The 19,695-nt window shown below is 37.2% G+C and overlaps 1 protein-coding gene across 13 annotated transcripts in view; it reads right to left on the bottom strand.

The window, feature by feature from the left end:
• The window catches only part of NOL4 (nucleolar protein 4), a 244,241-nt gene that overhangs the window by 94,162 nt on the left and 130,384 nt on the right, over positions 1–19,695 (bottom strand). For 11 of the 13 annotated variants that reach the window (XM_072949037.1, XM_072949038.1, XM_072949046.1 and 8 more), the window contains one exon: positions 15,649–15,932. In XM_072949037.1, the coding sequence (XP_072805138.1) occupies positions 15,649–15,932 (284 nt within the window). Of the gene's footprint in view, positions 1–15,648; positions 15,933–19,283; positions 19,485–19,695 lie in introns of those variants that run through there. The other 2 variants (XM_072949042.1, XM_072949044.1) reach the window with 1 other exon arrangement.

Genomic DNA, 19,695 nt, shown 5'->3' with positions numbered 1-19,695 from the left:
ACTATTACTAAAACTATTAAAAAAGAAACAGTTGATGGGCTAGGTTAGCTGGTCATCCTTACAACATAAATAATAGCACAGGTTGGCTGTCCCTTCCCAGTCTCCATGAAAGCATTTTTCCCCTATAAACTCTTCTCAGCATTACGTTTCTTTTGGGGTCAGGAGTAACAAAAGAAGCATAAAATGTGGATAACAGACAGGAATAACAGAGTTAGGCAGGCAAAGAAGAATTCCACGCTTTTTAAAAAATATATTTATGCCATCTATTTCAAAATTTGTGTGGGAAAACTAGTTTCATATTGTAAAATCCTATATAAACTGAATTGGAAAAGAGAAAAATGCTATGTAAAAACCAAAGAGACAAGCATATGGATGTCCTAATTTTGCCCATCACTTTTCAAATATATCAAACTTATAACTCCATATGATAAGTGTTGAAGAAATGTTTGCTTGCTTTGGCAATTGAATGAATGAATGAATGGGAGATGTGCTGTAGAGGATCTGAGAGGGGAAATTTCCAGAGTTGGCTAGAATCCATAGTCCTACGTCTAGCACGTAGTTGGCCCTTGACAAGTATTTATCTTCCTCCTCACCCTTTCCTTCCCTTCCACGTGCTTCATTTACAGTTTTCATCACAGTAGACTTACAGTTCCTGAGTGTAACATAGAAGAGCATGGAGGAGACAATTACAGTTTTCTTGACATGTTGGCCAACATTCCATCAGAAACCATAAAGTGAAATTTTGAGTTGAAGGGAACACCTAATGCAACTCCATCACTTTTATTCTATTTAAATACAGAGAAATTAAATTGGCACACACTCCCTGGTCAATTTTTAGAAACATATTCAGAAAATGTTAAATTTTTTCTAAGTTTAGTAAATCCATAAAATCACAAGAGGCTTTACATCTTAATTTGAATATGATACACTGAGAAACATATCACAAAACAACATAATATGTAAGAATTATCGACGGAAATTCTGAATGTATGTTATTGACTAGTGCTATCATGGACTTATTACTACAGGTATATGATTACTGATAATTATCTGGAGCAGGATGTGGGGAGAGGGATACACTTGAGTGAACTGAGACCAAATGTTTCAGAGGCTAGTGGTGCTGACAGTTTTGAGCAAGAAAGGGTTATCTCAGGTTTGGCAAAGCTGCCAATCTTCTCATAAGCTATGATAAGGATACACTTTCTAACTGATCATACTCTCCTACTGAGGCTGGGCAAAATGTATCTCCAGACCAGGCAGCCATTACCAAGTGTTTGAAACTGAAAGAAAAGCTAAAAGCTATTTGCCATTCCTAGGATAAAGATTATCCAGCTGTCATATCAACTTGGAACATCACTCAGCCAAGAAATGAAGATTAGATAGATAAGAAATAGTTTGGGGAACGTGACCAGGTATTTAATATTTATTCTGACTGTCCATGAGTTACACAATTTCAGAAATAAAACGTGGCCCTTATAGCCCACCTGTTCAAGATCTGGTCAACTGCGGAAAGGGCAAGAAGCCAGGCAAACGTGCCTACAAAACACAGCTTGCTCTTTGGTAACTACCATAGATTGGTTTAATTCAGAATTTGTTTAAAGCATATCATGTATTCTACCATGATCTCAACAGTGTCAGGAACTTAGAATTTAAACATGAACAAAATATTGTTCGTGCCCTCGAGACATTTACATTATAATTATCATGGAGTAAAAAAGACTGAAGTCTATGTGGGTTTTCTACTAGTCCTCTTTTTCCACAATAATTTCTTTCTTTTCCATTAAACTTTGGCAAAATTCTTGTTGAACATGTCAGTCTGTCTTGGTCTTGATAAGATAAAATAGGGAGAGAGGTGCTATCATAATTAGATCAAGATCTCAAAGTCCCCAGCACACTCTCGACATCTGGTGACAGTATCCAAATTAAATTAGAGAATCCTGAGGGGGTAAAACGCAAGACTGTGTGAGCACTTGACAATGTGCGCTCCTTCTCGGGGGAAGGATGATATCTGTATCTGTTCTCAGTGTCTGAAAACTCCTCTGCAGACATCACTGAATGCTAATCTCTATTTTCTCTACTTAGGAACAGTGACAGTGCTGTCATAACAAAGACGTTCTTAAAGTTCAACAATGACTTTGAGAGAGATGGTGATTTGATACTGACTTTATTTCCTGAAAGTAAGAAACTATAAACCCGAAGGTGGAAAGTATGGCTTAAACACTACGTAGAAGTTTACATTCTGAAATGTGAGTTCCTCACAGAAAAATGATAATCTAAGTCTTAAGGAAAAACATATTCCTACATTTTATAAACCAGGACAAAATATCTTGCATACATCGATTTGCAGCACAAACAAGAATTACTTTAATTCAGTTATGCCTAGTGACTATAATCCAAATGGTTCAGAAAGCTAAATCATTTTTATATAGCGGGGTACAATTCAATACAACTTTAACTGAATTCTCCTGCAATAAACCTGACAGGATTAGCACCTCCAAGCACCACTTTTTTAACACCATAAATGATGCTAACTAAGTTCTCTAATCTCTGACTGTAAATTCTTTCCACCAGATAGTATCAAACTACCTAAGAGCCCTCATCCTTTTTTCTTCTCACTCCTACAACACGAGCTAAGAACAGCATGCCTGTCACCATCCTCCAGCTGGTCCAGCTGATTCAATAGACACCTGTTAGAAAGTGTACTTGATGCTAATGCGTCAAAGATGGATAATGTGTTTCTTCTCTGTTCCAGTAGAGAAGAAAAACATATAAATGAATATGCAGAGCCTAATGGTTGCAAATGAGATAAAAGAACTATCTACCAGTTCTAAGAGACAAGAGAAGGTGGTAACATCAGAGAAGACATCACAGCCCTGAACCAAGTTGTAAGAAATGGATGGAAACACATCAGGTCAAAGGTGTGTGTGTGTTGATGGGAGGTGGGAGACTGGGGTAGGATGAGGGAAGCAGATACAGCAAATAATCCAGGTAGAGGAAGAGGATATTCAAAGACAGTATTTCTAAATGGCTGGAACTCAGGGTTCATCATAGAGAGTGGTAAGCACTAAGGTTGAAATTAAATACAACATGTAAGTAACGGAGTAAGAGGTGCAGAGGGCTATGGGAGTATGGCTTAGGAGAAGCAAACATCCCCACATGCTGGAAACCAGGTCACCAAAACACCCGGCTTGGCTTATTTCAAAAGCTTTTGAGATGATCTTCCTGATCCCAGTTAACCCAGTTCCAAACCCAATCGTCTAATCTAGTCTAAAAATGAAAAAAAGTATTACACCACTACTCTGATTAATGACTTGTAGCAACAGTGTCCAAATTTATAAACAGAATTTACAAGGACATTTGGAATGGAGCTCTGTTTGCGTTTCCAGACTCATCTTTGCCAGAATGTCCTTGGCCCCCCAAGCTCCTGCCATACTGAAGTTCTTTTAGTTCCTCAAAGACACCATGCTCTGTCTTGCCTCCAGATCTTGCCTTGGTCTGGAACCAGTTCTTCAGCATCGAATGCAAGCCTTCTTCTCTCTTGTTTAGTTTCTATTTATTCTTCAGTTTCCTACTTAATGTATTTCTTCTGCAAAGCAGGTCCTGACTCCTCAAACCCAAATTACTGTTCAAATCCAAATAAATGCCTCTCCTATGGCTCTGTTAGACCACGTCCCTTGTCCCACCTCCAACTTCTCTCTAATAAACAGCTTGACCCAACCAGCCTTTCAGGAAGAAGGACCACTTCTGTCTTCCTCACTTTCATATTTCTAATAGCCAACATAACACATGGCTCATAGGAGGGGCTCCATTAATATTTATTAAATAATGGATAAAATGGAAAACATTTAACATTAAAAATGTCTTTTTAAATATAAGCCTCCAATATAAGTGTTAAACAAAAACTTCCAATTCGTAAAAATGAAGTCCCCATTTACTTTCTCACTCATTACAGAAAGTCGCAACGTGACTTGGGATCATCGCAGACTAATGAGACTTCCATTGAGAAGTTGTTGTTGTTTATATAATAGTTCCTTCAGAGGCAATTCTACAGCCCCCACTGTCCCTGGTTGGGTACTGTGCCTGTACGGGAACTCAGGAGCATCTGATGGCTTAGATAATTCTGACCGAAAGCCAACTGCCCCAAGTAATATTAGCCGTGTTGAATTGTTTCAGCATTCTAGAGGCATGTCTGATGAGAAGGCTAACACCAGGAATACTATTTTAAATGAACATAAAAATGAATGTCCCAGGTTAACTGTGGTTTTAAAAAGTTTGTTTTAAGTGGGGAGGGAAGAACGGGGGGAGCAGAGAGGATTTTTAAGGACAGTGAAAACACTCTTACGATACCATAATGATGAATGGGTTATCACTATATATTTGTTCAAACCCATGGACTATATACAACACCACGAGTGAAAATGTGGACTTTGAATGATTATGATGCATTAATACACGCTCATCAATGGTAACAAATATACTAACAATGATGGGATATTAACAATGGGGGGGACATGCACTTGTGGAACAAGGGGTATATGGGAAGTTTCTGTACATTCCTCCTAGTTTTACTGTGAACTTAAAATGCTCTGAAACATTGTCTTAAAGATAATTGTCTTAAAGACCAAAATGAAATCAATTTAAAAAACTTAATTTTCCTTATATTAAGTTTGGTCATTTGAGAATCATGAGACCGCATAACCCCCCAAATATCTCCTTTACCAGCCCTCTGTGATGCTGTCTGCTGTGATTCAGTCACCAGATTGGAAATTTACTTCATTTGAGTCACGGTCCTTTCGTTTTTAATTGAAATACATCTGACATGTAACACTGTATAAATTTAAGGTGCACAGCATATTAATGTGACACATTTATATATTTCTACTTTGAAGGCCATCATAGTGATGACTAGCACCTCTATCATGTCGTATAATTATAATTTCTTTTTAGTGGAGGAAATAATTAAGATCTAGTCTCTTAGCAAGTTTGATGATTATAATACAATATTGTTGCTTATAGTCACTACACTTTGCATAGATCTTAAGGAGTTATTTACTACCTGTTGCAAATCTGTACACTTAAACATCTGTCCCATCTCCCCACCTCCATCCCCTGGTAACCACCATTTTCCTGTCTTTACAAGCTTGTATTTTTTTAATTCCACATATAAGTGATATCATGCAGTATTTGTCTTTTCTGTCTGACTTATTTCAGTTAGCATAATGTCCTCTCAATCTATCCATATTGTTGCAAATGGCAAGGTCTCCTTTCTCATTGCTGAATAATATTTCACTGTGTGTGTGTGTCTATATAGATCCCCACGTTCTATTTATCTATTCGTCCCCTGATGGGCACTTAGGCTGTTTCCATATCTTCGTTATTGTGAATAACGCTGTAATGAACAGAGAAGTGCACACATCTCTTTGATATCCTTTTTTGTTCCCTTTTGGTATACACCCAGAGGTAGAACTGCTGGATCGTATGATAGACCTTTTTTTTTTTTAATTTTCCATATTGTTTGCTATAGTGGCTGAACCAATTTACACTCCATCAAGTGTATAAAGATTCCCTTTTCTCACATCCTCACCAACCCTTGTTATCTTCTGTCTTCTTGATCATGGATGCTCTACTAGTTGTGAGGTGATATCTCACTGTGGTTTTGATTTGTATTTCCCTGATGATTAATAATGTTGAACATCTTTTCATGAACCTGTTGGCCACTTGGTTAACTTATTTGGAAAAAAATTCTATTTAGTTCCTCTGCCCATTTTTAAATTAGATTAGGCTCTTTCCTTTTTCTACTACTGAATTGTATGAACTCTTCATATATTTTGGATATTAATTAACCCTTTTGGATATATGGTTAGCAAAATTTTTCTCCCATTTTGTAGGCCGTCTTTTCATTTTGTTTTCTCTTTTGCTGTGCAGAAGCTTTTGAGTTTGTTGATTTTTGCTTTTGTTGTTTGTGCTTTTGGTGTCATATACATTTGAGTTACAGTGTTTTGTGAAATTTTCAAATAAGAACCTCTGGCCCAGAAAGGTAAGACTGCATATATATTACCTGGAATAGGACATACCCATATTCCATGTTAAGGTCAGAGTCAGCTGCATAGAGGGGAGTTCAAAGAGACTCAGGAGGCAATATGAGGAAACTGCTGTTCTAAGAAAGTGGGTGGGGTAAGATCAAGACAGTACATTTCCATATTACTGCATCTTTTTGCTTCAACAAACATTTTGTAGGGAGCAAGCCTCATGTGTGTAAATTACTTTAGTATGTGACCACACAATCCATCACCCACCACCTTGTCCTCATTCTTTGTGGATCACTCCTTCTAAAAATTGAAAAAAGATTTTTTTCCCCTGGTTGAGATGATCAAGATAGGTGTCATGAAGGAAGGTGACATTTGAATTGGACAGATTCCAACAGGATCAGGAAAGATTTTAACAAGCAGAAACTGTAAGATAGCTTAGTATCTATTTCTATGAGTACATGCTATAAATTCACAGAAATAGGTCCTAGAATAAATGCCTATAAAATGCCTCTGGGAATACATTACACATTTGAGATTCCTGGAAAATAGGTATAACTAAAAGGAAATGAGAAAGGAAAAAGAGGCAAATCAAATAAAAAACAGTATATCCTAGTTGAAATAACTGAATATGCTTCTTTAAATGTTCAATCTCAGTAAGTAACAAGTAGGCTATTAAAAATGGATATTCAATGCCCCAAATAAATATTTATGAATGGAGAACACTTTTGCAAGATTCAGTTAATCCCCAAATTCTGGACTAAGTAACAGCCACCACAGCAATTCCACTTACTGTGCACACTTATCTGAGAAGTGCACACAGTCTTATTTAATCTTCACAATTACCTACAGGTTATGTATTATTATCCCCATTTCACTGTTGAAGTATCCAGACTTTAAAAAGTATAGACTTTCCCAAAGCCACAGGGTTGGTAATTATCACTTCCTGATCAGGGAATAACAGCGAACCATAAAGGAGCAGCCAGGGGTTTCAGCATGAAGCCAAATTTGCTTCTGCTCATTTTCAGACCTGACCTCGTGTTCTCAGCTTATATTGTAGTGGTTTTAATGTGAGCCAAATGATTTGGGGTTTAAATCCAAATTATAGAAATTCTTAGCCATATTTATAACTTCTTTGCATCTTAGTTTTCCCATGCATAAAATATGGGAATAATGACCAAGCCTAATGCCACTGTGTTATTATAAGGGTTACATGAGTTAGTTTTTAGAAGAATGCCTGGAAAATAGTAAGAACTCAATGGATGTTACCGTTCATTATTATTCTTTGGGAGCAAGTTTATGACTTAATTCTCTTCTTTTTAACTCTGTCATCTGAGTTATCCTTTTGGCTCCCTTTTGGCCCCCGTTAACTCCAAGATACCCATTTCAAAATGTTTTTTGAAATACTAATAATCAGGCTAGAGATAGGTACTGCTAGGGGTCTACTTCAAGACTCATCGAATATTTAATACTAGTGAAAAATCATAAAGTATTACATTGAGACAAATTAGAATGTACTACTTTCTGTCTCTGGCATTGATTTTTTTTCCCTTTTATTCTTTCCCCAAATATGGGTCAATATCAAGTGTTTCAAGGAGTGCTGTTAATACCAATTATTGTGAGACGTGTATAAAACACTCCAGGTTATTTCAACTACATTTCTTTCTCTTAGGGTTCCTCTACCGTTCTCAAGACACCTACAGAGACCAAATTACATTTTTAACCATTTGATATTATTCCAAATGATAGAACATAAAAGCAAAGCAGACAAGCACACATACAAAGATACAAACATAAAAGAAAACAAAACAAAATACCCTCCAGAAACCTCAAAAAACACTGAATCAAAAACATACAAAATAAAACTCCTATTACTTTTTGAGCTATTGATGAACCATCAAAGACAAAGATAACAACCAGTCAATTTTCTTTGTTTTGTATTTTGGTCAAAGACACAACCTATCACGCTAACCAGATTATTTATGAATGTCTGGTATTGATGGCTGGAGGGCCAGGTGAGATTCTGTACTGACCCAACAGAACTCTTACATGTTTAGAAAAGAACTCAACACAAATATTTTGCTGCATATGGGGAATCAAAGTCAACTTCGTTTTGCAAATCTCAGGACATAAATTATGGAAGTCCATCACTGTCTCTATTCTCTTAAGATAACAAATGTGAAATGAACTAACGTGGGCTAGAACACACATAGTAAACACTCAAAGATGATGGTCCTACATTCCCTTTTCCTGTAATAACACATAAAGAATGTAAGCATATGTAATGGTAAAGCATAACAGCATAAGAATTCAAAAGAACACTAATTTGGGTGGTAGGAGTAACTTGGGTTGGTCTCAATTTCTACATCTGCAAAATGAAGTGGTTTTTGATTTTTTAAATTATATTATTCTATACTGTAGTTTATTTTTTCACAGTCCCTGAGCAAGGCAAGCATTTTTTTCACAAAAGCATTATACACATTTACTCTTAGATTGCAAATAGTGTAGATCCTACAAAACCAGTCATATCATACTATACCATTCTTGTGTATCTTTTGATTTAAAAAATCAACTAAGAATAGAAGGAAAAATATATCCAATAAAGAGCAGAACTGAAGTCCATGCAACTTGTAAGAATAAAGTACACTATATGTGTTTCATACACATTCTCCATGTATACAATACATATGTGAATATATGTGTGTATGTACATGCATGTGTAGCTATGTATTATATGAATGCTTTTTAAATTGGTAGTAAATAAAATATAAGCTTAAAATTTACCCTGGGGCTTTGTAAAAGCTCGCTCTAACTCAGCTACCCATTTGTTTACGTGTATGCACTAAAAACTACATGGATATTTCTCAGGCTTGCTTAGTTTCCATAGTGGCATCTGGTATATTCTTTTCATTTTGTCAAACAATTCATATAGAAGAGCAAAAAAAAAATTTTATAAGAAATGCCACTGCAAGTATTTGCCATTTATCAAGTAACTATCTGCAGTTGTACCGGATCTCTGCCTCTCTGAATTGTGTGCCTGTCGTGGTCACCATATGGTCCTTAGACATGACTGGTCTCAGTCAGCATCAGCCAGCGTGGGTGGAGTGAAAAGTACACGGGCTACAGATAATCAGGGTTCAATACCAGGCTCTATCATTTAAGTAACTGTATGGTTAATGTCAGTTAAACGGCTTCACCTCCACCAGATTTTATGTCCCTATGTTTAAACGAGGCTGGTAATTCCACAGGCTCTCCTTAACACACTGAGCTGGTTTGAGTTATGAGGATGAGAGCATTACCCAAGTGCTCATCATTATTACAGTTGATACAGCATCCCAATGCCATCATCCCTTTATCCTGGGGCTGTTAGTTTCTTTCGCGTCAATTTTGTCCATTTAACATGCTAAATATTTCTTAAATCTCTGTTTTCCTCTCCGTCCCTACTACCACCTCACTAAGGCAGGACCCTCGCCCTCTGTTGACAGCCTCCTCCCTTTTTATGCCACTTAAAGCCATCTTGTAACAAAGATGCCGCAATGCTGGATTCCGAAACATGATCCGACCACGCTAGTTTCCTACGCTACATCCTAAAGTGATTCCCTGTCAGCTATAGAGTGAAGTTCAAGCTTTAACAGGTCATTCACAGCCTACCCCAGTCCAACACCTGAACTGCCTCTTCAGACTTCTCTCTCACCACTTCCATCCTCAATATTTCTAGGCACTACCTTAATGCTCTGCTCAGTAGGAGTTCCCTATTCCTCTTCACATGAGGGCTATCTCCTACTTACCCGTTAAGAACTAACTTGGGAACTTTCCCAGGCATGGTTAATGGACCTAGAAGGCACACTCACATACAAACTAATTTCCATATTATAATACACTTATTTATTCATGTGTCTGTCTTTCCAGCTAAAATGTGAGTTCTTAATGACAGAGATCCTTTTTTTTCCCCTTGTCCTTCCAGCACCCAGGATAGTGTCTAGCACATACTAGGCACATTTATCCAAAACACACAACTGTTTCTACTCTGAACACCATCTGGGCCAAAAGTCCCTCTATAACACCAAGAAGCCGGAAATTGAAAATCATCACATTAAAACAATAATCAGCTAGAATATCCACGTAACAAAGACCAAAAGAATACTGTTCCAAAAGTTAATCCATTGCTCCTGTGTTTTATTTTATTTTATTTATTTATTTTTTAACATTGCTCCTGTGTTTTAACAGGCAAACTCATTACACCTAAATATTTCAGAGATAGTTTGAAAAATGAACTGCTTCCATTCAGCATATCTACATAAAATCACATAGCAATTACTCATGGTAATTATGAGAAATATTTTATACACTTTAATTTGAATGGTAATAACCATGTTCGTAAAAAATCTAAAGGAAAGATTGAAAATAATGTCACATGGGCCACACTGAGGGGAAAAAAATATTTTTAACTAAAGTGAAGATTGAAGGATCTTGGGAACTGAGCCAAAAACTAAATATGCAGCAACTACAGTGACACATTAACCCTCAAACAGTAATTACCTTCCTACCACAGTTACTACTTGGAATATTATGCTTTTGGGAGATTGACTCAGAATATTTTACCAGATTCAGTAAAATGTAGCTGGGTCACAAATACTAGGAGAAAAAGAGAAAACCAAAAAAAAAAAAATCAATGATACAGTGTTTTTATTTTGTGCCTCCATTAGAGTTCTAGTTTTGATGCTGTTCTCATTTGTTAATAATATTAAACATATCTCTAACCCAGATTTGTGTCTTCTTGGCCTTTCTTTTTTACATTACTAGTCCCTTAATTAACTTCTTTGTGAGTCTTAATTTCTGAGCCCTTAACCAACATTTCTACTTTCTTCTGAGTTCTGATGTCACTATGTCACTAGTTGTCCTCTAAAAATGTGGCCATCTACAAGAAGAAAAAACATCACCTGAACTCTTTTAACGCAATATATCTGTTCTTTAGATTGGCTAATGATTCCCTGCTGGTCTAGTAAGTGAATTTGCATAATAATAAGCAATTTGCAAATGGCATATACAGTTCAGCTCTTCTTTTTCAGCCTTTCTGTTCACTGTTAAGTTTTTAAAATGCTTTATAATCATTTTCGTTTGATAATCATTCATGATAAAATGGTGAAATAGGTCAATATTAAACTCACTGGAATCTAAGCTTCTCAGAGATACTATATAATTAAGCTTTTATATTCCTTCAAGGTAGAGCAGAAGCTAGCCTCAAAAATACTGAAGACATTAGTAATAGTGTCACTTCATAAATTTGCACAGAACAGATGAGTTTGCTAAATCTTGAGTATGAAGCTCCCCCGATAGCCTTGTCCACTCTGCATCTGGATTTGGATTGCAAGAAGAATTCTTGAAACAAAATTCCAGACCACAGTCTCCTTCACAATTAAAATGATTCTGCTTTCCTGCCCAGCCTTCACAACTAACTTCAATCCAGTTTCCCACTAATTCTGCTAATTAGCATTAACTCGCCTAAACATCCTCCAAGTTTAGACCTATGTCACTCCACCTAAGGATGCTCCGTTCCACCACTTACACCATTCTGAAATGCTCTCTGTATTAGCTTCTAAAATACCTCCTTTTCTTACGTGGCTGCCTTCCTTTTCTTTTGGGGTTCTTTCTCCCCTGCAAACTCCTTTTATGCCACTTGCTCTGATGGGTTATATTCTGCAGGATGGTATATTTTGACCTTGTCTGCTCTCAATCTATGCAATTCGGAGATGATCTTATCAACCACGACTGCTTCAAGCAGCACTTCTCTGAAGCCTTTCACACGTCCATCTCTCCCACCTGGATGCTTCTTCTAAGCTGACACGTAAGTCCCCACTGCCTATTAAACATCTCCACTGGATACTGCATGAGTTCCATAAACTTTACATGCCAAACCTGCTTCCTTCAAATGCTTCTCATCCTGAATCTTGGTAAATATAATCACCATCCACTTAGGCAACTGAGCCCCGAGTCCTGGAGTCATTCTAAAAAGTTCTTTGCTTCACTTCCCACATTCAATAAAATTCTATTTCTCCAAAATATCTGAGAAACTACCACGTACCAGATATTAAGCCAGGTGCTAGACATACTGCAGTAAGCAGGAGAGACATCATTCTTATAGAATTTACATCATATATATAATATATATTCCTACATATACATACATATATAAAATGGGATATGTAGATGTAAAGAGGACATTCAGATTGCAATCTACATGAAAGACATTCCAAGGAGTGTGGCAGTGCACAATCTGTGTACCTGTACATGGTAGTCCTGTAAATACGGTGTCAAAAGAACAGAAGTATCCACGTTCATTATTTAGTTTTTTAAACTGTATCTTGCATTATTTTTTTTCCTGGATTGACACAATAGCTGTCTACAAATTTTGTCTTTTTTGCCCCTAGTCCTTATCCTATTCATCTACTACAATGTTGCCAGAATAATCTGTCTAAAATTCCAAACTGATCACAACCTTATCATGCTGAACTCTACCTACAGGATACAAGCCGAAGTCCTTAAACTGACCGACAAAGCCTTCATGATGGAGTCTCCTTAGGCTCCACTCCTCCACACATGTTCTCCACCGTGGCCATGCCACGCCCCTTGCGAATCTCCACACCTAGTGTACTCTCTTGCTGCTCAGGCCCCAAAACATGCTCGGCCATAAATAATCCTCCCTGTCTGCCCTTCACACTTATCCCTGGCATCAGTCTCTATAAAGTCGTCCTTTGAATCATCATGGTCCCATGGGTGCCCCACCTCTGCTCCCTCATTTCACTCTGCCATATGTCCATCATATTACTTCTGGAATCAGATTATACATTTGCCTCTCTTTGCTGCTAGACTATAAAGTTTTGAGAGGCAGGGACTCTGCTTTGCTCATTTCCATATTTTGGCTTCCTCTAACAGTGCCTTGCACTGCAGGAGTTTCTCAATAAATATTTGGTGAATAGATTAATTGATGGCAAATAGGTTATCTTGCATAATGATATCAGGTTCTTCCTCAAATACCATGTTATGAAGTCATACCTAGCTCGGAATGGACAGCGGTTCCCTAGCCTGGAAGGCCAATTCACCCTCCTTCTCTGAGCTCCAGGACTTTCACAGTGTCTAATAAGAGATTCCTTCTGAAAAATGGCAATCTTCCGTTTCCTTCAATGTGTAAGGCTCACTTCCTGAAGGAAGCCCTTTTTATTACTTCAATAGAAATAGTATATTCTTTCTTAGAACTCTTCATGTTTTAACATGATACTTGCCTATATTTTTGCTCAAAAACTCTTCTATGTACATGTGTAATAGGGAAGAACAAATCTGACTCCATATTGGATCTGTTTCTTTTACTTTAACCTTTGTATTCTACTGCTTTTGCTACAAGTTTAAAAAATGTTGCCTATAGCCTGAAATGTACAGGAGAGCCCATTCTCAAGGCTCTGACCTTTAAGGGTATCACACTTTTCCATTCATATAGAGAGAAAAAGTTGCAGAACAGAGAACAACATTTGTCTCGTTGGAGGTTTATAGGAACATGGTGACCTGACCTACGTGGACAGCTGCAAGAACAAAGGATTCCTGCACCAAGAAGTTGTAACAACCAGCCACACCTCCTCCCCTTTTAGTATAAAAGGAGCCTGAATTCTAACTTGGGTAAGATAGTTCTTGGGGACACCAGTCCACCATTTTCTCAGTCTGGTGGCTTTCTGAATAAAGTCAGTATTCCTTGCCCCGACACCTTATCTCTCAATTTACTGGCCTGTCATGCAAGGAGCAAATTGAGCTTGGACTCAGTAACGTATGTATTCCCTGCACCATGACTGTGCATCAGGGACCTTATGAATAAAGACTCTTCTCTCGTTGAGTTGTCTCTACTGCCTAGCCACTGCTGCAAGTATAACTGGCATTTCATATACCCTGTTTGGAGACATTCCCTCTGGATTCTGGTCCTAACATGCTACCACAACTATTCTTACACATTGAACTATTTTTCCACTTCATCTGACCTGGTTTCTCAGCAGCGTCCATCAAAGCTGACCACTCTCTGTCTTGAAAGGAGGACTTCGCTTAGCTTCCCCTTCCCTATGCCCTTCTGATTTTTCTTCCATCTCTCTGGCTAATTCTCAGTCAGCTGTGGAAGCTGTTCTTCCACCAAACCATTAAACATTCTTCCTCAGAGGCGTCTCCTCCTCCCTTGGGCCCATTTCTCATCTTACTCTTTACATGCAGCTCCAATAATCTGTGCTTTTGATAACCCCATTTTAATAGAGGTAGACAAGTAACTTCATTCTGTTTAATGTACGCAAGAATGTGTTTTAATGAGCATTGCTCTTACAGTCAATCCTGAATAAGGGAGGAAAGAAGAGCAAACCACTGGAAAATTTTCAAAAAAGAATTTCACAGATATATAGCATAAGAAGGACTTTTCATAATTACGTTTTATAAATACAGGGCTATGGGGGAGAGCCAGAAACTCAAGGGCTATTTTGTTCTGTAAAACGTAACACAGTGATGCAGATCATGTCAGTGAATAGAAAATCATCTGTGCTTGTTTGATCTAGCTTTAAACCACCAAAGAGAGCGCCATGCATTTATCACTGCAAAAGTTGTAACAGCCTCCCTGAGGCAGGAGAGCTTAAGTATCTGATAAAGTCTAGTGACTTGCTTAAGAGAGGATAAAACAACACACCCTCAGGCAAGCAAGAGGATTTAAATAGCGCCAATTTGGGAAGCACAGTGCTTTATAGCAAATTCGGAAATTAACCCAGATTAAGACATTTTGTTTTTCGGACCTATTTCAGAAGACCAACTCTACAACTCTAATTTAGAAGTAGGGGCAGGGGAGGAAGTCAAAATGTCTATTGCATAAAAATCTTCATGTGTTCCAAGGCGACTTTCAAAAATTAAAGTCATCAGCATGCATGATTTCAAAATAATAGAAATATAAGCTTATTTTTTTTAAGAATAAATCACTTGGGAATGGGGAAGATTGTAATTTATTCTAATATAAAGAACCTAGAAATTTAGATAATACATCTGAAACAGGCTTCTCTCTTTTGTATAATATAGTTTATGATAAATTAGTCATTCAAGTAGTTATTTAATCTCTACATTTCATCCACAAAACAGACACATTTCTTCTGTGTACATGAAGTCAACTACTGACCGAAGTCGCCAGGTCTCTAAAGCACGCCTGAGAATTTAATTGAAATTTTAAGACCTACGGAATCTAGGAGAAACTAGATAGTAATCTTTGTATAGCTCAAAATTGTGTTCTGAGAGCTAAACTTTCACATCTGAGATCAACAAACCCCAGGAGACAGATCCATACGATGATATAAGTGAGACACATGAAATCAAGTGATTCCCTATATGAAAGCCACCACTTAGCCTAGAAAGATCCATTTCATTCAGTAACTCCTGAAATTTATTCTGTTTACGTAACATGGGGACACACTATCTAGTTACAAGTTTCTTGGTAATGTATTACTGGGGTTTGTTGAAAATATTAGTGACCATAATCCTCATCTCTTGTATAAATATCTATTTCTTCGTGACCTTCGTGACCAACTTCAAAATTCTCTGAAAATCGTAAACACGGCCTTACCTTGCTTCCATTTTCTCTTGCTTCTCGTTCCATCTTGAGGTCAGAAATCAGAAGATTCTTATATTTGCTTTTCCCATTACTGCTGTGGTCATCTATTCTGTATTCCGATGTCAGCTGTGCTGAGAGGGGACTGTCACTCAGGTTCAGTGGCTGCTCGTCCTGCTCCAGCCCAGTTTTGCCATCACCGTTCGAGTCTCCCATCTCCCTGCCGTGTGTTCCCCCTGAAGCAATGGAACTGTGGCCCAGAGGCTCATTGCCATTAAAGCTCTCTGCAGCGGAATCATCTGTCGGAAAGAAAATTTTGTATTTGGATTGTAGTTGATATGCTCTTCAGTTTCTGCTTCAATTAGCTTATGCTGAGCTCCTCTCGTGTGCTTGGCACTGGGCTAATTTGTGGATAATATGTAGTTTATCTTTAGCAATAAACTTGTGAGGTAGCCACTACTATTTTTACTCTGGTAGGCATATTTAGGCCCAAGCATTGAAGGAAAATAATTAGAAGATAAAATAAGGAGAAGATAAAATAAAGAAAATGGTTCAATCTCAAATGTAATCTCAAAGAAGGGTAAATTTTAAAAAACAGAAGAAGATAATTGCCAATTATTTTGCAAATAGTTTTTGTTTTCTTAGTGAGACTAACCCAACTGGGTGAAAATTCTCTCACGAGAGCATCTTCCATCCCGCTGGTGGGGTATATACTGGTATGAGCTTTATGGGCATTTAACATGCATCTAAAACATTTAAAGTGTTAGGAAACTTTGCTCATGTCATTCCTAAGACTTTTAAGCCTAAGGAGTTTAATCACTGCATGCAACTCCGTGCAGGGAAAAAGACAGTTAAGCCAGTGTTTATAATACAAAACGTAGAAATGGTATAAATTATCAAAAATTTGGCTTAAGGTATGTTGGCATGTTTATAATATTATGGAAGTAATCAATATTCCCTTTTAAAAATATGGGAAAATGTGAGTCATGAAGTACTAAACAGAAAAAGCTAGCTACCGAAGGGTGTGGTCAATCCAATCTTGATTTTGTGAAAGAAAACACAAACACAGAGGGAAAAGACAGGAGTTGTAGTCCAAAATGTTCATATTTAAATCCTCTTAATTCGTGGCAGTGGATTTTCTAATGTTCTTTATTATCTATTAGACATATAATATATAATGTACTATAAAATATATAATTAAATACATATAAATTTTCTAATAATAAACATGAAATAACTGCAGAAAAAAGAGAGAAGAAGCAGAATTAAGAAAATTTTTCCGGGTTAAAAATACATAATAACCTTATTTAGAAGAAAATATATCAATGACAATTTACTGACAGTAAGAAACACAGTTATCTAAATAATAAAATCCTCTTAATTTCATCTTTATAATTAGCATAAGAATTTGCTATTAATTTTAAAGAATTATGATGGACAAAGGTGTCAAATCATTTCCTTTAGGGCAGGGCTACAGATGAAACCACCTAAATATTAATGAGCAAGAGTAATAATACTCAGTGATTTCTTTTGTGAATTTTGTGTCTGATTCCTGATATTCTCAAGTATGCTTTCCTTTTGTAGGGTGCAGTGAAATATCCGATGCCTTCTAATCAATTAAATTCATGGGAATCATGTCTACGTTCCAAAGGAGGAATATAACTCAGCCTCATTCACATTCAACAAACGTTTACTGAGTGCCTATCCTTGGCCAAAAAGGGGTTAAATATTTGGCCAGGAGAGATCCTGGAGGTTTGGTGAATTCACAGATAATTAAAAGAGAAAAATAAGCATGCAACTAAGATACAGAGCAAGTAAGGAACAAGGGATAAAGACATCATAGAAGGTTTCCTAAAGACGTGACACAGGGACTGAATTCCAAAGGAGAAGTGAGCCTTAACCAGGTGAAGAAGTTGAAGAGAAGTGTTCCCCGCCCAGAGATCAGCAGGTGCAAAGTGACAGGGAAAGAACACGCAGGGCACATAAGACTAGAGAATAGAGAGCAGGGCGAGAGACAGAAGAAAGAGAAACCTCGAAAAGGAAGAAGAGAAAGGACTGGGAAGAATTTTGTGTATCAAAGAGCTTGGATTTTACCTTGAGAGCAAAGAGAAGTAATTTTAATTTATTGTGGGAAGGGATGTGAAAAAAATATGTTTTAGAGAGATTACTCTGTCTTTGATGAGAACAGTATGAAGGAAACAAAACGGAAGCTGGCGAGACCAGTGAAGAGATCTAGAAATCACCTAAGGCAGCATTATTGAAAGTCAAACTAAAACAGCAGCAGTGCAGAATAAGAGGGGAAGACTAGAAAAATCTTAAGAGTAGGAAAGCTAAGATGGATAATAAACAGACAAGGGTCCAGGATAAAGCCCAGGTTTCTTGCTCCAGTGAAGGAAGGAAGGAAGGAAGGAAGGAAGGAAGGAAGGAAGGAAGGGAGAAAGAAAGAGAGAAAGAAAGAGAGAAAGAAAGAAAACAAAGGGCATTGAGTTTAATTTTCAGCAAGACAGTGTTGTTAAACAATTTTCTAAAACTGTTTTGTGAGCAAGTTAAAATATGTTCACAGGGCAAGATTCTACTTTTCAATTACTCTTTTTATGTACCCATTCAAAAAGACCTCATGGGGAGAGAAACTAAGAGAATTTAGGAAACTGGTAGTAAAAGTAATAATAACATGACACTTTCCATAGCTGTTCATTTCAGAATTCAAAATTACTCTCAATGAGAATGATTTGTATAAGTAATTTTCAATTTTTATGGACATTCTTCTATGCTAAATTATAGCATGGTTACACTAATGTATGAAAAGTCATTTCTCATTTAAGTTCTTTCTAAGAAAGTCCAAAGAAGAGCATAATGGGCATATTCAAGTCAAATTATTTAGTTTATGAAGAAAACTGTGATTTTACATTTATGTACTAGAGTCCTTTAAAAACTAATAAAAATTTCTTATAAGAAATTGTTATCAACATGCTAGAAAAATGCATAATCCTATAGATACATTTTAAAACTCAATTTACATTAGCATAAAACAAATCCAATATCTATTACATTTAAAAATTAAATGTGCTAGATCTGTTTCTTTAATCTGATACCATTTATTTATTTTTTAGGTAAGATAAACATTATCATTCATCAGGAACGTCTTTAGTAAGAGTCATGTGTTTATAATTTTGGTATAAAGCATAAACCATAAAGGAGAAAATATTTTTAGACAGAGTGGTTCACTCCAGATGTTACCAAGGTAACTAAATTCAACAGCTTTACATATTTCACTCCTGAGTAAATCAGTATGTTTCATGAAGAACAAATTAATGATTTACTCATTTGTATCAAATACATATTCACATATTTCTATCTCGTAAATGGTAAAAGAACCAAAAATCCCTCGTGCTGTTGTATAAATCAAAATTTAAAACAAAGTTTTTGACGTCCACACTAGAAAAATTTAATGTAAAGAGGTGAGCAGACATTAAACTGAGGATATGTTAGCCATTTTTATTGTCTAGTTTCGTGTAGCCACATTAATGGTTTTTATTCTCTCTTCCTTATAAGGTATTTTTTCAGAATTAAAACCCACAAATCTCAGATTCCTGCTTACTGTTAACATTCACATCAGCTTATCGCTTGAAAGGGGAAAACTGCTTCCTTACCCCACATAGTTTGCTCCATCCTGAGTGGCTGCTGGCGTGTGGGTACCGGGCTGCCACACAGAGAGTGTAGTGTTTACATCTGTACGTGTGGCCTTTAAGTTCACGGGCCCCGAATGATGGTGCTTCTCTCCAGTTTCAGCCCGGGTACCAGAGCACTGGAAGCAAAAACTCTGTATCTGAGTCCCAAGGCAAAACAGCACCTGGAGCTTTGGAAATTAAGACTGCCCAGGGTGCCTAGCAACAGGGAGAATGTGGAACTGGATGACAGGTAGTGTGGAATCTAGTGACATCAGGAGGGCAGCGGGCTATGTGGCCTGTGTTTGGGCTGAGGGTCGGGCTGGGCTGATGGGATGAACTTAGTGCTGTGGAGAGGGTCGTCCGAGTGAGCTTGGCTGTGGTTCTTGTCTGCAAC

Source organism: Vicugna pacos, chromosome 24, assembly GCF_048564905.1.
Source record: "Vicugna pacos chromosome 24, VicPac4, whole genome shotgun sequence".
NCBI classification, from domain to species: domain Eukaryota; kingdom Metazoa; phylum Chordata; class Mammalia; order Artiodactyla; family Camelidae; genus Vicugna; species Vicugna pacos.
The sequence above is the reverse complement of the archived record's forward strand: the minus strand, read 5'-3'. Positions and strand labels throughout refer to the sequence as shown.